The sequence below is a fragment of the Simochromis diagramma genome, unplaced genomic scaffold (genome assembly GCF_900408965.1).
Source record: "Simochromis diagramma unplaced genomic scaffold, fSimDia1.1 OVJJ01000344.1, whole genome shotgun sequence".
Classification (NCBI taxonomy): Eukaryota; Metazoa; Chordata; class Actinopteri; order Cichliformes; family Cichlidae; genus Simochromis; species Simochromis diagramma.
The window spans coordinates 1256696-1279146 of NW_024387375.1; the positions used below are offsets into that span (position 1 = coordinate 1256696).

Below are 22451 nucleotides of genomic sequence, written 5' to 3' on the forward strand. Positions count from 1 at the left end.
TGCATAATCAGGATGATTTAAGATGGATGTAGGTCAGTGTTTTGATCATCAAAAGTGGATGAGAAACTGATTTATTTCTATGGAAAAAAAAAATCAAATTTCTCTATTTAATTTCCTTGATACAGTAGGTGTGAGTATATTTATGACAATCACTTTCAATGTTAAGAGTATTAAAGATGTTGAGTATGTCGTCTGGATATTTGAATACAGTGAACTGATCCTTCTGTTTTATGCATGGAATAGACATCGAAACTGGAATGAGAAATTTTTTAAAAAACAAAGTCATTTAAAGGTCCACCCATAGCGTCAACTATCAGTTTGACTTCTCACACTTTCATTTAGCTTCCATGACACATTTTTTACATTTTTAAAGAACCGTTATGATGGAAACCTGAGACACATACATGTGAAAAAGAGAGTTTTTACAGGCCTAAAGGGACTTGTGGAGGAATTTTGGCACACTCTTCATTACAACATTGCTTCAGTTCTTTGAGGTTTATGGGCATTTGTTTATGCACAGCTCTCTTAATGTCCAACCACAGCATTTGATTGCAGCACCTTGGTTCTTTTGTTTTTGGGCCATTCTGTTTTAGATCTGCTTCTGTGCTTGGGATCATTGTCATGTTGCATGACCCGAATTGTGCCCAAGCTTTAGCTGCCAGACAGAAGGCCTTATGTTGGACTCTAGAATAGTTTGGTATATAGAGGACTGAATATACAGAGTTCATGACTAGATGGTCTGGTTCTGTGGCAGCAAAACAAGCCCAAATCATGATCGCTCCACCACCATGCTTGACAGTTAGAATGAGATTTCTATACATGCAGTAGTGATCTGCAAACAGTCTGAGAAAACTTTCTATCTATTTATCTATCTATCTATCTATCTATCTATCTATCTATCTATCTATCTATCTATCTATCTATCTATCTATCTATCTATCTATCTATCTATCTATCTATCTATCTATCTATCTATCTATCTGAAAACAGTTGCCTGTAAGACCACGCTGAGGTCTTCAGCAACAATTAATCAACACTACAAGGGCATAAAGGCAGAGGATGCCCCCCCCCCAAAAGGAATCCTCACCAAAACAAATATAACAAAAATCACTGATGATGCAACATTTATTAAGAAAGAACCTTGTGCTTTTTTTTTATCTTTATTTCAATTTCAAAAGATTGCAGCGTCCTCTATAAATTGTTTTATATTCCCGACATCAAAGTGTCCTATAAAGATTCTATTAATATGATTTTTATAGAGTTGTATTTCCTATAATTGTTTTGACAAATATCAGCTTCTTGGATTCCTGGAAAAAGCAGTAGATGGCAGTGTGAAACCAGAAATAATAATCTGCCAATACATCTCACTCATCCAAAGATCAACAGCATGTATGTAGACATAAGGTCTATAATTAGGTATGCATATATTATATTTTGCATTTCCACAATTTCACAGTCACATGATGTGAAACTCTTCTGATGCAGTTAAGGTTTAGCCCACTGAATACAACCGTGTAGTCCACCCACTACAAGAAAAAGAAAGAAAGAAAAAAAGACATAAAAAGGCAACATATTACAGATGAACTTGTTGCCCTCTTTGAATACTCATGCTCCATCAGACCATGCTGCCCTGCTTTCACTGTTGGTAGTGTTGCTAGGCAATGATTCCTCTGTTGAGAAGCTCTTCGTGGCTGCCCTTTTGTTGCAGCTCAGACAAAACTGTACATTTTGATTGTTTTACAAAGAAATATCCAGGTTTGTCATCTTCCTTTTTGAGAAAAAATGTGAAGACTTCATTTTTCTGAGTGAAATGCAAAAAATATGTGCCATGCTTCAACTAATTAAAGAGCCAAATTAGCGAGAGCATCACAGTGTGACAGTGAGTCATATTACAGGTGTTGCTCATTGGCACCTGCATCTGTGCTATGTAGCTGTTGTACAAGGCGGTGGCTGTTTGCTTGAGCCATCGTGCATCATTTGCACAGTGATTATATATCTTCCAAGCTATGAATAATGCACTGCAGTTGGATTTAATATCCACCCAGTCTTTCCAGTCTCAAATCCGCAAGCCCTCTTCGTGCAAGCTTGATAGACAGGTCTAACACCAACTAAGCTATTTAAGGGGTTGAAATAAGCGCAGGATATTAAAGCATATCAGCAGGTAAAACCTACAGTGAATTAAAAGAGCAAATTTCTTTCTCTAGTTGGTGCTTTGCGCTCCTTCCTGTGAGTTTTGACATTTTGCAGTATATCATGAAAAACAGAAACTGCTGCTGAATGGATAAACGCCTGATACACACATTCTGGATTTTAAACATTTTGATTATACTCGGAAGCCTCAGGGTTTTTATATTTTATTTGTAGTACAGCGAAAATTCTGTAAAGACTCTTCATCTGTGAGGCCAAATTGACCAACCTTGGCCTTTGTGAATAAGAGACAAAATTCTGAACTACAATAAGCCTTTTGTTATTGACTGTTGTCTGCATCTCTCAGCTACAACTCCACTACATTCAATGCAACAGAAATAAAGCACAAGAAACATCACATCTTTTTAGTTAGTCCCCTTAGTCAATGTGCCGTGCACTATAACCTTTAATAATGGTTGATCCGCATTAATCTGCATGCAGTACATCTATAATGTATTTTACTGTTTACTACTTTGTCCATGATTTCTATTTTTTCTTACAAGACTTAAATGGTTAGTCAAATGGAGGCACTTTAGTCCCTCAAGTGTAAATACTGTATATAATAACAGCTTCCTTATAGCAGCTTCTAAAACCAGTGTTACAATGTGCCTTAATATTAGAAAACAATAAAAACAGAGATACAGGAAACATGGTAAAATAGCTGTAATTGTAACTTTTCTTGCTAGAGGTTTAAACTTGAACACAGCTTAAAATATAGTCTTGATTCTGGCTTGGAAAAGCTATAAAACCATTCAGTAACAATCTTAAAATCAATCTCTTACAAAATTAAAAGCCCACGTGGCAATTCTCAGCGTGGTGTGATCTCTTTTCCTGGTTTTAGTTGCAATTTTAAACGTTCCCTTCAGAGTCATGTGATTTATTTCTGAAATCTTAGCAGTCATGAGACGAAGGTAAGTAGGCCATCTTCTGACTCTTTCGACTGGACCAACCATGGAGAGATTATTCAGGTGTTTTAAAAGATTTGCTCATGACTGAAACATTTGCCCTTCTTTGCCAAAGCAGTCCCATATTTCACTTGCAGCGTATCATCTCTAAACTGCCGGATTCATCAGTCAGTTACTGCGAAATACACAGCGAGCTGTGTTCTGCAGCGAGAGAGTTCTGCAGGTTATTCACAGCAGATACTTTCTGTTTATTTCATTTAAAAAAAATCAGGGCAGAAGTGAAAGAATATACCAGGTCGCTGTCTTGCACAACGGCAGTAACGCGCTGTTATGCTGTGCAGAGACGCATCATTATAAACCTGCTCAAGATAATGGCCATCCATATCCAAACTTTAGACCTTATACACTTATTATATTGTGTATATAAATGCCTTATATGCAGTTCAGGGCCCAGTATTTTTACATACTGCTGTTTCTCATGCTTTTCACACTGAAAACAAATGATACATATGTTGGATAGATGAAGGCACTCCACATCTTAAGGGATTTAAAGAAATGCTAATGTAGACTATCTCTGGCTTTATATTGGTCATAACTGTCACACTTTCTTTGATGGATATTCTAATCTCTAAGTAACCTTCTGTGAGAGTCAGAAACCTGCTCTTTAAAGATTCCCATAAAGCCTGCCATCCCCCTCCATGCAGCCATCATTAGTGTGTGTGTGTGTGTGTGTCTTTTTCTCTTCCAAATATTTCTGCTGCATATTGTTCCTGTTCTAACTGTATAATGTAAGTACATTTAAGCTGCATTGTGCTTTTTAAAACTGCGAGATTCCCGAGGCTGTGTAGCTTGCGCTGCTTTTGATCTTTCATTTTAAATGTAACATTTTTCTGATTGCAGCTGACACACATTCGGATGGAGCTTTCATTAAAAAGCTGCAGCCAGAAGAGTCGGTGGGACTTTAAGGTGCAGCTCAAAGTCCCAGACACAATGATCAGATAGAAAAGGCAGGAAAAGGAACAAATGCTGGGGAGGTTAAAGTTTCACATCATGTCAGATTGAAGGAGGCAAATGGGTTCGTTAAGGAGGGATTCAGCGTCCTTCTGCGGCATTATGTAACTATTCACTTAAATTAAATTATCTCTATATAATCTTAATGCTTCAGCTCATTGTGACATTTATGGATATCCTGATAACTGTTTATTTGTGCCCTTTATAGCATGATTAGTTACCACACAGCAAGAAGCCAGGGGCATTTCTGTGTGGGTTTCCTACAGCTGCTCCAGTTTTTTCCCCACAATCCAGAGACATGCAGCTTAGATCAACTGGTGATTCAAAAATATACCGTAGATGTAAACTGGTTGTCGGTCTCTCTGCATTAGATCAGTGACCTGCCCAGGGCGTACCCTGCCGCTCTATCCATGACAGCCAGGAAAGGCTCCAACCCAACTGCAACCCTGAACTGGATAAGTGGAGGAAAATGGAGGGATGCATTATTTATCTGCACTTTCTCTAAAGCTGCAGTTTTCTAATGTCATTCATTAGAAATTACAAATGATCTCTGTATAAAATTTCAATATCTCAGCCAATAGAAGAGCTGAATTATAGATCAGGTTATGAAACTGAAATTACAAACTTAAAATAAAATAGCTTCTTATTTTACGTCTGCTTCCCCTGTAAAAGCAAAACAAAACAAAAAACATAATGTGTAAAAGTACAGTACAATTTACTGAAGGAATTTTCCATGTTAATTTTTTATGGATTTGTTTAACCACACATTGAAATGTACCATTTATGATATAAGAAGGACAGAATAACAGGTTACCTTTTGTGATATTGATTTCACATATGAATCATGTGATCAGGATAAGGAAAATACAAGATAGCCCCAGTGTTGTTAAAGGTTTGCAGATGTAAAATCTTGAAAATCAATCAAATCAGCTGTGCCTTCATTGCATTTGTATGATCGTTGTCATTAGAAAAAGGCAGAAGTTGGCTAAAGCTTTAAAATCACCTGTGAGGATATAAAGCTTATTTTAACTGTTGTGCAGAACAGTAACAGATTCTTGGACCAATTCTCTGAAGGCACTGACCCCTTTCATCCAGTAATTTTACTGAGTGTGTCAAAGTGAACGTACATTATCTGTTTTATACTCCGGGCCACATTTGTCAAGATGATGCTGAATGTGATGTGGATGATGTCTTGTAGCCTGACCCTCAAGGAACAAAAGATTTAGCCGAGTTTTTGTTTTCTCACTGAGGTTTTTCAAGAAAATTAAATGAAAAGTTGTGTGGTAGAGAGATGTCTTCAGAATAAATACTGAATAACTCCATATTTTGCATATACTTGAATACTTCTACACATCTGTGCTTACAGTACTTTTTTAAAAACAAAAAGTTCACTGAATTGTTTCAGCTAGTGATGGGTAGCAGTTTAAATTCTTCTGTAAAAAAAGGAATAAACCATAGCAGTATTAAACACTGGGAACAGACTGCACTGTTCAGCTTGTAGCACTGTAAAGTTTGTCTGCTGGTTGCAAATGGGATTAACTTTACAAAAGTTATGAGAAAAGTCAAAAGCAGTAGGCGAGTTCTTTGTGTTCATTGTGTTTTGCTCACGTGCAGAGATTCCCGCCGTTGGCCACAACAGCTTGAACTCCTTCATCAACTGAGCCTCGCCCACAGTGAAGCTGATCACATTCAGAGAGGCTAAATGGCACCGTGATGCTGCACAGATCAAGAGTGTAGAATTAGACAGCGCTGCATCTACAGCTCTTTTTGCACTGTGGTATTTATAGATTTCACAAATGAGCCGGAAAATAGTGCGATGCACAGGAGAAAAAACACAGATGTTTAGAGGCTTATTGATTTTAGGTTGAACTTCAAATTTCTGCTTTTCTTCCACACCCTGGTCTTTTGCTTTATAATGATGATAGCTGGGTGTGTTTTCATTAAGAGGAGCTATTTCTGGAAGCACTGTACACCTTTACAAACATGCAAAACCATGGCAACTACACTTAGCTAGATGTGTTTTAATATAACTGTCATCAAAAAGCTGAGTGCAGGGCTTTTGATGGGTGTGGAGATGCTGCGTGCGGGTAGTTATATAGACTCACTCCTAATCAAGACTGAAAAAAATGTTAAAATTCAATTATTTAACCTTCTGAGCTAAGCTGAAAGACACATGTGAAGGATAGTGCTGTGATTCGGTGCGCTGAGAAAAGCAAAGCGTGGCGCTTCGCTATTGCTGTATTTTCCCTACAGATACACAATTTGGGCGGGCTGTTCACAGACTCTACTGATGACCACTGAACATGACAAGTGATTCTCATCTGAGGAGCACTGCAGAGAATCAAAGTGACTTTGAGGCCCTAAGCCCCCCTGCCAACACAATGGATTTGTCAGTCACATCTGCTGCTTCATAGACAAACAGAGACAAAGGACACAAAGATATCAAATTGTTTTTGGATCCTGGTTTTAAAGGTTACGTTTAGCATTTACGCCTACTTTTAATTGTTCTCATTGATACAATAATTTCTGTGAAATGCTGCAGTGTGTCTGCGTCGGGCAAAAAACTGAAAAAAAATTGTTCTAAATAATTCACTTTATTTTTTCTCTGGGTTATAAAAGTTATATAAGATTTTTCCGAGACACTACAAGGCTTACTTAAGGATTATTTCTTTGCCTCACACTAAATCCATTAGTTCACACAGTCCACAAAGTCAAGCTCAGCACAGTAGATCAGCTGATCTCAATGCCAGCCCACATGAGCTGAGAGCTCAGCTGATGCCCTTAGTTAATTTCAGGTATGGCACACTAATTAAGCTAATTATCCTTATACATGCTTATACAGTTGCAGCACATCTGCAGGCCACTTCGCAGCCCACCTCCACCTTTTATTCTTTCTCTTAATTAGTGTCATGGCAACTTGATGCATTTTGAAGGTGCAGATATAGTCAACACTGAAGTTCAAGCTGAGCTTCAGAATGGGAAAGAAAAGTGATTTAAGTTAGTCTGAAGGTGAAACAGTTGCAGACAGGCCGGTAGGAGTATTTTAGAAAATGTTGAACTACTGGGATTTTCCCATATAACCATCTTTAGAGTTTATAGAGAATGGCCTGGAAAAGAGAAAGTATCCAGCTGTCTGGGTGAAAATGTCTGGTTGATTAGTCTGGACTGGTTTAAGTCTATGGAACAGTGACTCAAAAAACCCACTTGTTACAGCCAAGCAGAAGAGCATCTCTGACTGTACAACACATTAAACCGATGAACTAATTGGACTAGAGCAGCAGAAATCCACACTGGGTGTAATTCCTGTCAGCTAGAACAGGAAATGAGGTCACAATTCACACAGGCTCACCAAAATGGGACATTCTCTGAGTCTTGAGTCATGAGTCATGATTTCAGGGTGAGAATTTGGCGTAAACATGAAAGCATTGATCTGTGCTCAACAGTTCAGGGTGGTGATGTTGTAATGGACTGGTGGATATTTTCTTTGCACATTCTGGGCCTCTTACTACCAGCTGAGCATTGTCCGAACACCACAGCCCGACTGAATATTCTTGCTGACCATGTCCATCCCTTTGTGACCACAGTGTTCTCTTCTTTTGATGGATGCTTCCAGCAGGATATGGTACCGTGCCACAAAGCTCAAATTATCTCAAACTAGATTCTTCAACATGAAAATTAGTTCACTGTACTGAAAGAGCCTCCACAATCACCAGGTGTCAATCTATATATGACATCTGATATAATTCCTTGCTCTAGAACAAATATCAAAGTATAGTGTACTATTATTTCCCAGATTCCCTGCTTTATCCCATCAAAAAAAAGTCCCACAGACTGAATATTTGACATTTGACAGGCTAATTTGAGGCATTTGTGCTTGAAATGTAAGTGAAACAGTAAGAAGACACTGAGCTAAAAGCAATTCTTCCAGACTGACTCACGCATGTCAAAAAGTCATTTTGTCTATCATATGACAGAAATTTGTATATGTATACATGTTTTCTGTTTCTGTCCCAGATGGATCATCATTATTATTAAAACTACAGGGTGGGCCATTTATATGGATACACCGTAATAAAATGGGAATGGTTGGTGATATTAAAGTCCTGTTTTTGGCACATTAGTATATGTGAGGGGGCAAACTCCTCAAGATGGGTGGTGACCATGGTGGCCATTTAGAAGTCGGCCATCTTGGATACAAATTTTGTTTTTTCAATAGGAAGAGGGCCATGTGACACATCAAACTTATTGGTAATGTTACAAGAAAAACAATGGTGTGCTTGGTTTCAACGTAACTTTATTCTTTCATGAGTTATTTACAAGTTTCTCTTTGTTCACAGCCATTGACATGTCAAAGAGGTTAACACGTGAGGAGCGGATCGAAATTGTGTTGATATCTGGTGAACACAGTAACCGGATCATTGCAGCAGATTTCAATGCAAGACACCCTACGAAACTACTAGGGGTGCAACGATATTCGTATCGATATTGAACCGTTCGATACAGTGCTTTCGGTTCGGTACGCATATGTATCGAACAATACAACATTTGTAATTTATTTGATCAACTTTCCTTCTGACGATGCTGTCTGTGTTGAGCGCTCAGTGAATCTGCGTTCGACTACTCCGCCTAGGCTGCACTGTCGAGCGCAGATCCACTGAGCGCTCAACACAGACAGCATAGTCAGAAGGAAGAGTGCAGGGCAAGCTAGCAAGACAGAAGTTAAGCTCTCCTTGCAACATGGACCTCCCCCACCCTCATTCAGATCTGGCGTTTGGAATTATTTTGGTTTTCATGTGACGTATGACCCTGAAGGTAAGCGAGTCATGGACTAAAGTAAGACAGTATGTTGGATGTGCCACGCAATGCTTAATTACATGGGTGGGAACTAGTGTGTTAGCGCAGTTAGCTCGTTAACGTGTTGGCCGTCTAGCCCCATGCACGGGGCGATCGGCGGTAGCTCGTTAACGGAGATTTGCCGTGTTGTGGCGTTAAGGTCATTTCAACGAGATTAACCTGAAAGCACTAGTGGGAACACAACGAATATGACTGCACATTTACGCCGACATCATCCTAATGCAAAGACAAAAACAACAAGCATGCTACTAACTTTAGCCGAGTCATTTAGACAGCTGTTAGCACATGATTCTCCTTATGCTGCTGAGAATATAGCCCAGAAGAAGCAGATAGTATAGCTTTTATTTTGGAAAGAGCCATTTCTCTGTAATAAACTCTCTTTTCCAAAGATGAGTGATTCCTCAATCAGATACAGGGCTCGCAAAATCGCTAGCCCGACGTCCTGGGGCTAGCGATTTTTTCAGTTGGGCTACCAAAATCTATCTCTGCCCTGCCCGTCGGGCTATTGTAGGAAGGAAAAATATATGTCAATGCTTTTGCATTCTTTCAGAAATGTAGCTGGGTAATTATGTCATTGGCATCGGTGAGCCACTGTCAATATGTGACATATTGAAATCACGTTTGAATTTGCGCTTGTTTTTTTGCTTTCACTTTGCAATCGTGCGAACTGTGTATAGAGAGCGACAGCACTGATCTGTGAGTGATGATAATTTGTGCACCAATTCCTCTGACATCGTCTTATTAATCGTTAGCTTACTATGCAAACATGACAAGTGAAATCTCCCGCAGCAAGCTTAAACATGTGAGAGGTTGATCGCGCAGAGAATCGCTGAGCTTATGTGAGTGCGTGTGTAAAAGCAGCAGGATTTATATTTTAGTTCTGCTGAGCCAAATAAGACAGGTCAGGGTGAAGAAGTGACAGCCAAAGAAAAGCTTACCACAAAACGGAAAAGTTATGACAAATCAGACTATAAGGCAAAAAGAAAGTGCAGCTTTATGGTTTCATGGACAAAATAATTTCTGTGGCTGCAATATGACGAGCTAAAAAACCAGGGCTGCACATAAGTGGTCCGCAGGTGCGCATTCGCTGTCAAAATAAAAAACACGCACAAGGGTTAGGGTTAAATTTAAAAACTGTACTTTTGAGTTAAAATATATATTTATAATTTTAATAAATGACAAATTAAAAAGGCATGAACATTTTTTTTTGTATCGAAAAAATATCGAACCGTGACACCAAAGTATCGAACCGAACCGAACCGTGAATTTTGTGTATCGTTGCACCCCTAGAAACTACCCATCTCCCATGCTACAGTTAGCAAACTGCTTGCTCAGTTTTGTGAAACTGGTTCAGTGTTGGATTTGCCAAAATGTGGACGCAAGAAAACTGTCACTAATGAAGAAACATCAGTGGCTGTCCCAGCTTCATTCAGCAAGAGCCCACAGCGTAGCACTCGCTGCATGTCACTGGAGAGTGGCATTAGTCGAACATCCCTTCGGCGGATATTAGCTACTCACAAATGGCACCCTTACAAACTCCAGCTACTGCAGCATCTCAACGAGGATGACCCAGATCGACGCACAGAATTTGCAGAATGGGCAAAACAAAAATTGGAACAGGACCCTCAGTTCACGCAGAAGATTTTGTTCAGTGATGAGGCAAACTTTTATGTGAATGGTGAAGTTAACAAACTAAACCACCGCTATTGGTCTGACACTGACCCACGTTGGATGGATCCCTCCAAGACTGTTGGAACAACAAAAGTGATGGTTTGGTGTGGTACAGTATATGGGGTACAACGATAGAGGGTCCATTCTTCATCAATGGAAACCTCAAGGCAACTGGATATTTGAAATTGCTACATGATGATGTGTTTCCCTCTTTGTGCACTGAAGCTGGCACGTTCCCTGAGTTTTTCCAGCAAGATGGTGCACCACCACATTATGGGTGCCGGGTCCGAGCATTCCTAGATGAACAGTTTCCTGGAAAGTGGATTGGTCGTCGTGGGCCAGTTGAATGGTCCCCAAGGTCTCCCGATCTGACCCCCTTAGACTTTTATCTTTGGGGTCATCTGAAGGCAATTGTCTATGGTGTGAAGATACGAGATGTGCAGCACCTGAAACTATGGATACTGGATGCCTGTGCTGGCATTTCTCCTGCGGTGTTGCTATCAGTGTGTGAAGAGTGGGAGAAGAGGGTTGCATTGACAATCCAACACAATGGGCACATTGAACACATTTTATAAGTGGTCAGAAACTTGTAAATAACTCATGAAAGAATAAAGTTACGTTGAAACCAAGCACACCATTGTTTTTCTTGTGACATTACCAATAAGTTTGATGTGTCACATGGCCCTCTTCCTATTGAAAAAACAAAAGTTGTATCCAAGATGGATTCTAAATGGCCACCATGGTCACCACCAATCTTGAGGAGTTTGCCCCCTCACATATACTAATGTACCAAAAACAGGATTTTAATATCACCAACCATCCCCATTTTATTACGGTGTATCCATATAAATGGCCCACCCTGTAGTAGGAGCACTATGAGGTAATGCAACACACCATCTATTGATAATGACTGTTTCGTCAGACATATGAAAGGGAAAGTGAACTACAAGCTAATCAATACTCTGAACTTGTAAAACTCATAGTGAGAGCTGATTCATATTTTGAAAAATTAATCCCACTTTTTTTTTTTTGCACAAACACAAAAATAAACCAGCAACTAAAAATAAAAGTTGAAAAGCAGGGCTATTCTGTTGTGTAAAACACTGCTGACCACTAATGGCCAAAAGTGTGAATTATTCTTAGAAACAGTCTGAGATGATTGTGACCTACGGAGCTTTTAAAATCACCATAAACAGACATGCAGCAGAACATCTGCTCAGCAGTCGACGTCCTTGACATCTTGCTTGGTGCAAGCAGGTTAGCGAGCTGCAGCCTGACTGACTGATGCTGGATGGGGCCCTCAGTGTACACACCCATATGTCTCTGTCACTAAAGCATCCGAGTCTGTGGGAGCATTTGAGCCTATGCATATTGCACTGGATTTTAAACACACTACAATAAAGGAACAGGGCCAGGATTTGCTGTGGGTTTTGTTTGAAAATTGTGGATTAAGGACACTATAACTGTATTCTTTTCCAGTTTTTAGAGTAATCTTGTGGAGGACATGGAAAAAAAAACTTGTCTGCTCACAGTGGCGACAGATTGAGATGATCCCACCGGATGATCACCCTAAAAATAAGCAAGTGTACAGAACTTGGTGGTAGTGGAGTGATATAATCTTTTATTCAAGCACAAAAAAAAACACGTAATAAGCCTCCCTTACATGTAGAAATCCAGCAGATGCAACATGCAGCAACGTGACCTTGAATGATCAAAATCAGAAATGCTGCACCAAAATTTTACTGATACACTTTAAAGCATTCTGCAGCAAGGATGTGGTGAAACCGAAATCTGATTAATGATACATTCATTAAAAGAAATTACTGTTTTCCACAAAAAAAATCCCTGAAATTATTTTCCAGACAGCACGACTGGTTCGCACTATATTTAAAAATATAGACTTTTTTTATCTTCCCTTGCTCCATTTGGTAATAACTATCCTCAGCCCCCTCGATTGGAGCTGTAAAACTAATAGAAGTGGTGTTACATAAGAGATTATCCTAACTCTTATCTTTTCTTTGCCATTCGTTATAGAAAATCAAGTTCTCCATAGAAATGACAACAACAACAAAAAAGGCTCTCCTGTGGTCTTTTGAAGCAAATGTCATGTTTGTCCCCGTGGAAACAGGCTCATCAAAGGCTCGGGCTATTCAAGGTATAGGCCTATAATGTGTCCTGGTGTTGTGTCAGCACTTCTGTAACTTTAGGTGAGGGTTGGAGAGGGAAGGGGGGTCTGGCGGTAATATGACCTTGTTTTGCCATGCAGCAGCCACAGCACAACGCTGCACAACTCCACCGGCAGCAATTGTGAGAATCTGACGGATGCTCCACCTTCCAAATGGCTCGAGCTGCATTGCTAACACTTCTTCCGTGCAGCTCTCTCTGCGGAGTTTAAATGTAGGGGCATGACTAAACAAGAGCTTCCTGCCACACTGCTATTGATAATTAGGACTCATAATTTATGACTCACAACTTGCATTGTATATGCCATTGAGCCTGCTGCTGAGTAAAGCCTTCCTTCCAGCAGCAGCAGCAGCAGCATTCAGGCTGTTCTCTTACTGGCACAACATGAGCTCAGGGAGGCTTTCTTTAGCATCCTGCACTGGGTCTCACACCTATAAGAGCTGCACCGAAACATGTATGCAGCATGCTACAGCTTGCTGTGAGGGAGGAGCAGATGCTACCTCTACCTCATATTTGCACGAAGTTTGATTCATTTGAACACTTTTTAGAGGCTTGGTACTGCAAAGCTCTGTGGAATTTCACAATAAAGGTATATTCAATATAAATTATTATTTTACTTACTTCCTGTCTTATAAATCCTTAACCCCTCATCTTGTGTGAGCCCATGCGAAGGCTGGAAGCAAGTAACATAGAGAGGGTGAAAGAAAAAGAATCTGAATGGGGGTAAATGCTTGCTTACAGCATAACAATAAGTGGAAGGTTTCATAAGATTATCTGAATCATGGCAGGCGGCATGGTGGAGCAGTGGTTAGCACAGTTGCCTCACAGCAAGAAGGTCCTGCATGGGTTCAAATCCACCATCTGGCTGGGGCCTTTCTATTTGGAGTTTGCATATTGCACAGGTTCTCTCCTTCAGTCTAAAGAGATGAAGGTAGTGGGGTTAGGTTAAATAGTAATTTGAAGTTGCCAATAGATGTGATGTGAGTGCAAATGGTTTTCTGTCTCCATGTGTTAGCCCTGCAACAGACGGGTGACCTGTCCAAGGCGTGCCCTGCCTCTCGCCCTGTTGCAGCTGCGATGGGCTCCAGCCACACTACCACCCTGAAGAGGATGCGTGGATCACAGCTTTGGTCTTGAAAGTAACCACACCTGAACCTGACACCTTTATGAGAATTTAAGGTGACATTAGTGCATCACCACCATCACCAAAATAAAGAATGGGCAATTATCTTTTGTTTGAATATTCCATCAAAATGTCCCACATCTGAGATAAAGTGCAACTCATCTCGAAGATGAGTTAGAGACTGTGTTCTGTATGATACTTCAGTATGCCTGTCCCTTTTAAATGCTACTGCATTTAACACATATGCCCGAGTTTATGTGGAGGAGGCTTAATGCTTGAGGTTTAATCCCAGTAAAAACTGAGCCCTATAGTGGATTTCAAATGTGTGCTAAAATATTCAAATGCGTTATGACAATATCACTTCACTGCATGGTTTCCAGACAAAAAAAAAAGGGGTGTCTTTGATTTTTTTTTTTGGTCACATTTGTAGATTTTTCTTTGATTTCACGCAGGAGCAAAAAAAGAAAAAAAAGGAGGGAGGGAGTGAGACAGACAGACAAGACAGACAGAAATGTCGAGGCAAAAATGAGACAAATTCGGCTGCAAGACTTTGCTAAAATGATAGATCACCCACATGTTTATCTTCAGTAACAAGGCAGCAGCGGCGGCGGCGGCGGCAGGAGCGTGTAAGGAGTGTAGTTTGTGCGCGATCTGAGCTGATGTGGAGCAGCCAGAGACGCACAGGCGTTCTGAATCCTCTGTGGTCATGCATGTAGAAAAACAGAGGGGGTGAATCTGAGGCACCCTTATCAGTGGCAACCATGTGTACGCAGTGGGCAGCGTGATGGAGCTGCATCCTCACGCTCGCGGCCATCGAGGAAAAAATAGTGGAAAACGCTCTCGCATGTGTCGCCACACCCAGCAAATAAAGCCAGACACGGCACAGTAGCGAACCCCCCCAAACCCCTAAAAAAACGAGTGTTTTAAACCGGCAACAGCGACATGACAGCTACCGACGGCTGTGGAGGAGCCACAGATGAGTCACACAGCTCCACCAGCGTCCCCCATTTTCATTACACACACAGTCAACCTGCAACCTATGTAGCGGGATTGGGGGGGTTGCCAGTATTGATATGAGGAATAATGCAAAAGGCAAGTGGGTGGATGAATGGATGGCGTGCGGTGATGGTGCACGTGGGGACACTTTAGGAGAGGTGTTCAAAGATGTGGACACGGGCTCTCTTGTCAATGCGCATGATACTGCGGTTCCACTACTACGGCACGCTCCAACTCACCTTGAATCGGCGCACGGCCGATTCTCCTGTCATTCGGGTGCGGGGCGTAAGGAGAACCAATACACGCCCCAAAGACTCAATCAGCAGCCAATCCAGTGACAGGAGAGGCGGACCTGTGGCTGCATTCTCACACTTGGTTTCACTATGCGCTCGTAAAACGGCTCCGTCTACTACAAACGCGGCGGTGCAGGTGCTCTGTCTCTTCGGGAGAGGATGCGGATGGAAGGACGGGGGAGGGAAGGGATGAAGGGAAACGCCACGAGGAAAGAAAATAGGATATGAAAAGGGGCTTGTGCTAAGAGACCGCGAGGTGCAAGGTCGAATATGAGAGATTGGTTGAACGGGGCACTTTGCGTGGTAATAGCTGGTCGGCAATAGTACTATGATTTGGTATGTGGCCACTCTGATAGCAAGTGTATTCAGCACCAGAGGAACGGCCGCTCAAGGTGAGTTGAAGTGCAATATATCTTGTGCCGCACATAGCTTTTGATTTCTGCTGTCTTCGCGTGCTCTTGGTGCTGCTTGTTCTGATCGCAAGAGATTTTTTTTGCCTCCCCCCCCCCTCCTTCCTTCTTCTGTATGTTAGGTCATATGAACTGTGGGGCAATTTGATTCTAACAAATGGCTGCATATCTCATATGTCACGTGAAAGTTTAGCCCTGGTTAAAGGCTGTCAGGAAAACAAAAATTGCCTTGAAAACGGCCTGGCTCATTTACATGGTTACCTGAAATGAGATAGCCTTATTCTGATAACACATCCATGTGTCCACGATGACTGATCACGGCAAAGATAGCTCTATTAATGTGGCTGGTGGGTTTGGCCCGTGTATGTGAAATATGTGAGGCTCATTTGGGTGATAAAGCAGCGAGCAGATTGGAAGATAACGTCCCTGCTGCTGCTGCTGAGGGGAAATGTGTGCATTGTAGGCTATCATAGCAAGCAGTCCCATTTGAGTTCTCCAGAGAGGGGTGTGACCGTCTCAGCCCTCAAGATGGAAAAGTAACTAAATAATGCATCACGTGTCAGATAAAATGCACTCTTGGATTTGATAGAGCCCGCTGCAGCATGCATGGTATTCGTATGCTGAATTTCACATTGCACATGGATGGATGGATGGATGGAGGGAGGGAGGGAGGGGGGTCACGGTGCTGTATGTGATGCACTAAGCACCCAGGCTGCAAGACTCGCCTTGTGCTGATCTAAGAGCTTCGTAAACTAGTCATTCCTGCAGTTACAACCTGCACAATCTCCCTTTTGTTCATATTTATTTATTTCTTTTTACCAGCACTCTGTATTGACCCATGTACTTACTTAACCTTGCTTTTCCGCTTGTGTCCAGAGGAGGGAGACATGTGCCAAGTTGTCCCCTAGTACTTATCCCAATGACCCCCACATACCCAGTCAAAACTGGTCTGCTCACAGGTCTGACTCCTCCTGTGATGTCAGCCAAGGCCAAGATAAGCCCAATATGAAATCTTGAGCCAATGTAGTGAAACGAGTTTGATTTAGGAAGAGAAACCGCTCAGAGGGTTTTTTTTAAACACTCATCATCTGCCTTACATAGATGGGGATCTTAATCATATCGATTCAAAGGTGTTGTCTGATATAGTCACTGCACAGAAGGTGATTTAAGCCTCACAGGCTGCACGAGAGAATCACAAATCACGACATAGGCTATTAGTGACTACAAATGAGAGGCGGTCTACTTCAAATATTACAGGGACCCTAAATATACCGTCTGATTGTAGCCTGCTACCACACAAAATCACTGACAAAGCATGAAAACACCAACTGTGCCTTTTCTTGACTGTTCGTGAACTACAGCGCACACTGACCTGTGCTCAGAGTTTAAGGATTTCTGGCAATAAATGAAGTGTTTTGATGTAATTTTTGGTTAACAGAGAACAAGAAACGACGTGTTAAGTATCAGTATAGGTACAGTTGAAAATAGTTGAAAATGTAGCATACTGCTAAAACATTAACATCAGTATTTACTATGGCAGCTAATTATTTGGAAGAACATTACTACTTTCATGTGTGTCCATTAATTGAGAATCTACACCCTGCCGCTATTTAGCCTAGCTTAGCATATGCATTGTAGGCAAGGTGAAACAACTACCCTGTTATTAAAATGTTATATTTTTCATAAAGTTTGATGGATTTGCCACTGCAGATTATGTCATTTATTCTTGATCATTGCTTCCATGTATGGAGGCTTCAGGTCCAGTTTTTATATTCCAATGGACAAAACAAATGGCCAGAAACTTACTTGCTCCAAAGAAAGAGAATCAAAGTTGGATCTCAGATGAGCTGAGACTTGGCTCATTTTTCATGGCTGGGTTTTTGTTGTATGTGCACTTTGCTCAGTGTTAGGGATTAATAAATGACCGTGAGCCTGCAGCAAAATGATGACATGTTTCAAACTTAAATTCATGATGTCTGGTGACTTGTCTCAGAAATAGTTGCACATATATATTTTATTGCATAAATGGAGAATGTTTTGTGTAATGAGATATAATTATTATTATTTCGTATACCATCACATTTATATAATTTATTTTTTTAAGCTACATTCAGTTTTTTTTACAGGTTATTTAATGGGGAAAAAATATTCTTTTTTTTACTTATTAATATACATTGACTGTGTGATTGTGTCTTCCAAAAATAAATTAAATTCTCATAAACCTAAACTTAATCAATTAAAAATGCATAGGAGCAGACATTGGTTTGATGTAGTGGTTGTGATCCCCCCGCCTTCTTGAATATACTGGTTGAGATAGTTTGATTACATTCTCACATTGTATGAGAATTCATTCACTAAGTGTCCAAGTCCAACGATGTTAAATCCACTTTAATGAATGTTGTAACAGAGGCTAACAGAGGCTAACAGCAGCAAACAGAGGCTAACAGCAGCTAATACCACAAAAGCAGCAGCACTAACTGACAGAAAAGTTCTCAGCCTCAGCACCTCAGTATGACTGTCATTTGAGAGAAGTGAGCTTCACTGACTCATCAACTCGTATTGGACTCCTTTTAAGTTTTACAGCCTCCTCCACCAGAAATGGTTGTAGACACATATTGACAGCTAGGGTAAACAGCAGACAGCCTACACTCACTATAGATGAATGGTGACCAGAGTTTTTTGTCCTATAGTGGCTACTGTAGCTAGGATTGTGCACCTAAATTGGGAGGGATAAAAACATCTAGAGGTAAGATTTTACACAATGTAACTTTCAGATGAGATTGCATGTTAATATTTGATAATGTATTAAAATAAATCACATTTAGATATTTGGATCAACGCTACAAGATAAAAAGAATTTTAGGAAAAAAAGTTCTAATTGAACACATACAGGATAGACATACAGGATAGCCTCAGAAAGCAAATCAAAATATAATATACTGATACACCTGCAGTGACAATAAAACTGATTTTTGGACTAGAATTGTCTTAAAACACTAAGTTGTGTTAATGGTACAACAGGGTTTTGCACAGGCTTTACGCCTCCTTTATAGGGACTTAAAATGCATTTTGAGATGTAGACGAGGCATCATCTGCAAACGTGTTTGCTGTAATACACTGTGAGGCATGCACAGAGCTTATAAAATTACAATGAGTAGTTTAGAAAGTTATAAGAAAGTAGTCCCATAATTCGTTAATTGAGTCTACTGCTGTCATTCAGGTAATGATTACTTTGTATTGTCATTTTCAAGAGTTGTAAAACCACTCCTCAAAGTATTCTGCAGGAGGTCTCTTCCTGTTAAAAGGGAACTTTTTCCTTCCCACTGTTACCAAGTGTATATTCATAGGTGGTTGTTTGATTGTTGGGCTTTTCTCTGTATTATTGTAGGGTCTTTACCTTACAATATAAAGCACCTTGAGGCAACTCTTGTGATTTTTGCACTATGTGAATAAAACAAAAAAAATTAAGAAGAATCAAGAAGAATCAAGAATCATTGAATGGAATTATTGTAAAGTGTAGGAAAGTTTCTGATAAGACTTCAAACTCATTAAATTGTGATGCAAACTAATATTTTATGATCTATCTTATTTGATCATCTAACAGCTATCTCAAAAAGTAGCATATTAGTGAACCACTAGGTAATCATCAGTTTGTAGTCATTCTTGTTTTTTAATTAGTAGCTCCCCTCAAGTCCTCATTAACCTGCACTATTAACTGAGCCACACACAACGGTAACTACTCATTTGTTACTGATTATTTCCAACATTTGTTACTCTTTTTCTTTTGCCCCAAGTAGCGACGCACCACAGGAAGAAGGTGTTTAGTAGGATTTAAGGACTGTTACTTGTTGTTTCTGTGTCTCCAAAAGCAAACGGAGACATTATTTATAGTTAAGCTTCAGCGTCCTCTTTATAACCTCTTCACCAAATGTAATCAACAGTTTCAACATATTTTTCTGATTCGGTGAACAATCAGTCACAGGAACTAGACATTTCTTATTTTTTATTTTTGCCAAGTGCCCATTGGGGAGACGGCATATGGTGAGGGACAGCTGAGGTTAGCTCAGCAAAGTCAACAGTGACTTGGCAACCAATGAAGGTGAAGCGTGAGGGACACTGACGGCAATACAGAAGTAATTAATTGTCATTGGCCATTGTTGGGAAGTGGTACACTTGAAGGACTATTTTCAGAGTCACTGATGGCTTACTGATCTCCTCCCTGGTCCTCTGCTGGGACTCTCTGTTTTTTAAGAGTTTGTCGAGCTGGCTTTTGGCCAGATGGTATTCATCTGTATTTCTCTTCTTGTGAACCACCTCCTTGATGTTTCACTGGATCCGGAACTCCCTCATGAGCCATGGCTTGGCACGCTTGCTCTTAAATGAGCTGGATATACAGATGCAGATGGGATTTATGAAGGTGTCAGAAATGTCACTCACATATCTGAGGGCTCCCCGAAGCACCGAGGCACCGTCTGAAAGCCCTCCTACTGCGTCTGTGGGTCCTGATTCAGATTGTCATTCAGATAAATGGGTCTGCCTTCGGTTTTTGTCTGGATGCTAGAACTGTCTGGGACATTAAGTGAGGCTGCAGTTCGTGATATGGTTGAAATACTGTTTTGACAGCAGAGTTTTAATTTGTCTGACATCCACTGTGGCTTCTTTCTTTAAACTTCCACTACAGTTGGGTTTAATGATGTTTTATGTGATGACTGAATAGGAACTGTGATTTTTCTATAAGATCTAATCTTTGTGAACAGCAGTCAAAAATTAGGTTTAGGTAAGCAAGGCTAATCTGGTGATAGTTTCACAATTTATTTAAAATGACTAAAAACACAACAAATAAAGAGTTAAATTTGGTTTAGATTTAATTTATGGTTTAATGTGATTAGAGATTTAATATGATCCATGTTTGATTTTTTTTCTTCACTTTTAATTGAGAATTAAAACTGTTTTTGCTTAATGAATGTGACAAACACCTGCACACACACATGCAAAATCAGATAATGACTGTTGAATTGTTTTTTTTCTGGTTTTGATTTGTTGAAACCTGATTTTGATATTTTATGCATCCAATTTCCATGATTGTCTGACTTCTGTGTCAGACAATCTGCACTTAATGAGCACACAGTTCACTGGGGGAAAACAAGACGGAATAACCAAAATTACTTTAGGGACTGGGTGCCAGAGCATTAGAGCTCTTTGGCGTTGACACCATGGCCTCACTGGACCCAAAACCCAATTTAATTAAAGATTTCAGATTTTCTTTGTTGTCAGTAGTTTGGATTCGATAGTCTTTACTATCCTCCAGGGAAAATATAGTTTGGAAACTGCACTTAGCCAAGAGGCCAATAATTCACATCATAAAATGGGTTAGGAACATAAATAAATACATATGTATACAGTCTGGATTCACAGCAGTTCATAATATAGTCATGACCTTTTATCTATTGATTCGTGCTGGAGGACATGAATTTTCCATTTTTTCTTTGTGCCCCTGAACATGACTTTTGAAATGTACTGATTAAAAGAGAGCAAAAAATTCCAGCTATTTTAGGTGGAACAGGGTGGAGGAGAAATAAGTCATCTTGTCTTTCATACCAGAGGCCCAAATACAACTCATACATGTCACAGTTTCATTTTTATGTTTTTTAAATGCATTATAAATTGCAATTAAGTTACTTTATTAGAAATTACTGAGTTAGATTTACAAAAGTATCATGATGTAGGTTAAAATACTGGCTGCCGTGTCTTTTTTCCTGGTTGCCACAGTGACAACTTCCTGCTCTCTCTACAAAAAACGCCATGTTTTTGACATGAAATACATTTCCTATTTAAATGCTTTGCTTACAAATTCATGTTCATAACAGCTGGTGTGCATGAACACAAAAAATTGGATTCATTTTTTGTGACTGTTTCACAAACTGTCACGTGACCCGGCTGATATATCACATGTACATCATAATAAAAACATGCAGCAAACTTCTTTCAGACACACAAAACATAAACAGATTTCGCTAACATTTGTTGTGTGTAGTTATTTATTTAATAGTTTACACTCTCTCAGTGACTCTGATCAGATCAGCTGCTCCTGTGTTTGTGGCCCTCCAAACACATATGTGGCCAACGGGGAAGTTGTAGTGGGCAAACTATGAAACATCAACACTCATAACGTGGTTAAAGGTTTTTTTCTCCCATCACTTCTTTTTAGGTTTTCATTATATTTGTTGATACTATGAGCCCAACAGTTTAGTTTCTCAGAATAAGAAGCTTTCCATTATTTAATCGCCCGACTGAATTAAGTTGATTGGTAATAGAGACAATAGCTTCTGGCCCACACAAACTGGGCAGTTCAAGTCATGTGAAGTCCTTGATTCTTTCCTCTTGTCAAGTTGAGTATAAAGTTATAAGTACATAAACCTTTTTTCAGTTTTGGGTTCTCAGTTAAGAATTAAGAAGCACTGATTAATCACTTATTATTCATTTCATATCAGTTTAAACTTGCAATATTTGTCCAGTGTGACTTTGCTTTATATGCCTGCCAAACAGTTCTGCAGTGATCCCCTCCTGATTCTGTCCAACCAATCGTTTTTCTGCAGACATACTGTACAAACTCTTTCTCTCACTCTCTCAGTTTTTCTCTGCGCCTTACGTTGTCTCTCGGTGTCGTGAGAGTAAAGCTTAGTAAGCTTAGGAGAGGGGCCGTGCTCAAGCTGTGGATGGCAGACTTTCAGTACTGGGCATGTGCCAGCTCTTTCTGCTGATGCCCCCTCCCTTCTCTACTCACTCCTCCTTCAGCCAGTCCAGTCCCAGCGGAGTC

At 40.2% G+C, this 22451-nt stretch overlaps 1 protein-coding gene across 4 annotated transcripts in view; it reads left to right on the top strand.

The window, feature by feature from the left end:
• The first annotated feature begins 15219 nt into the window (after positions 1-15219).
• The window catches only part of igsf9ba (immunoglobulin superfamily, member 9Ba), a 73443-nt gene continuing 66211 nt past the window's right edge, over positions 15220-22451 (top strand). For 2 of the 4 annotated variants that reach the window (XM_040008586.1, XM_040008587.1), the window contains exon 1: positions 15222-15616. In XM_040008586.1, coding sequence (XP_039864520.1) covers positions 15553-15616 — 64 coding nt within the window. In that variant the 5' untranslated portion in view covers positions 15222-15552. Of the gene's footprint in view, positions 15617-22451 lie in introns of all 4 variants that reach the window. The other 2 variants (XM_040008584.1, XM_040008585.1) reach the window with 2 other exon arrangements.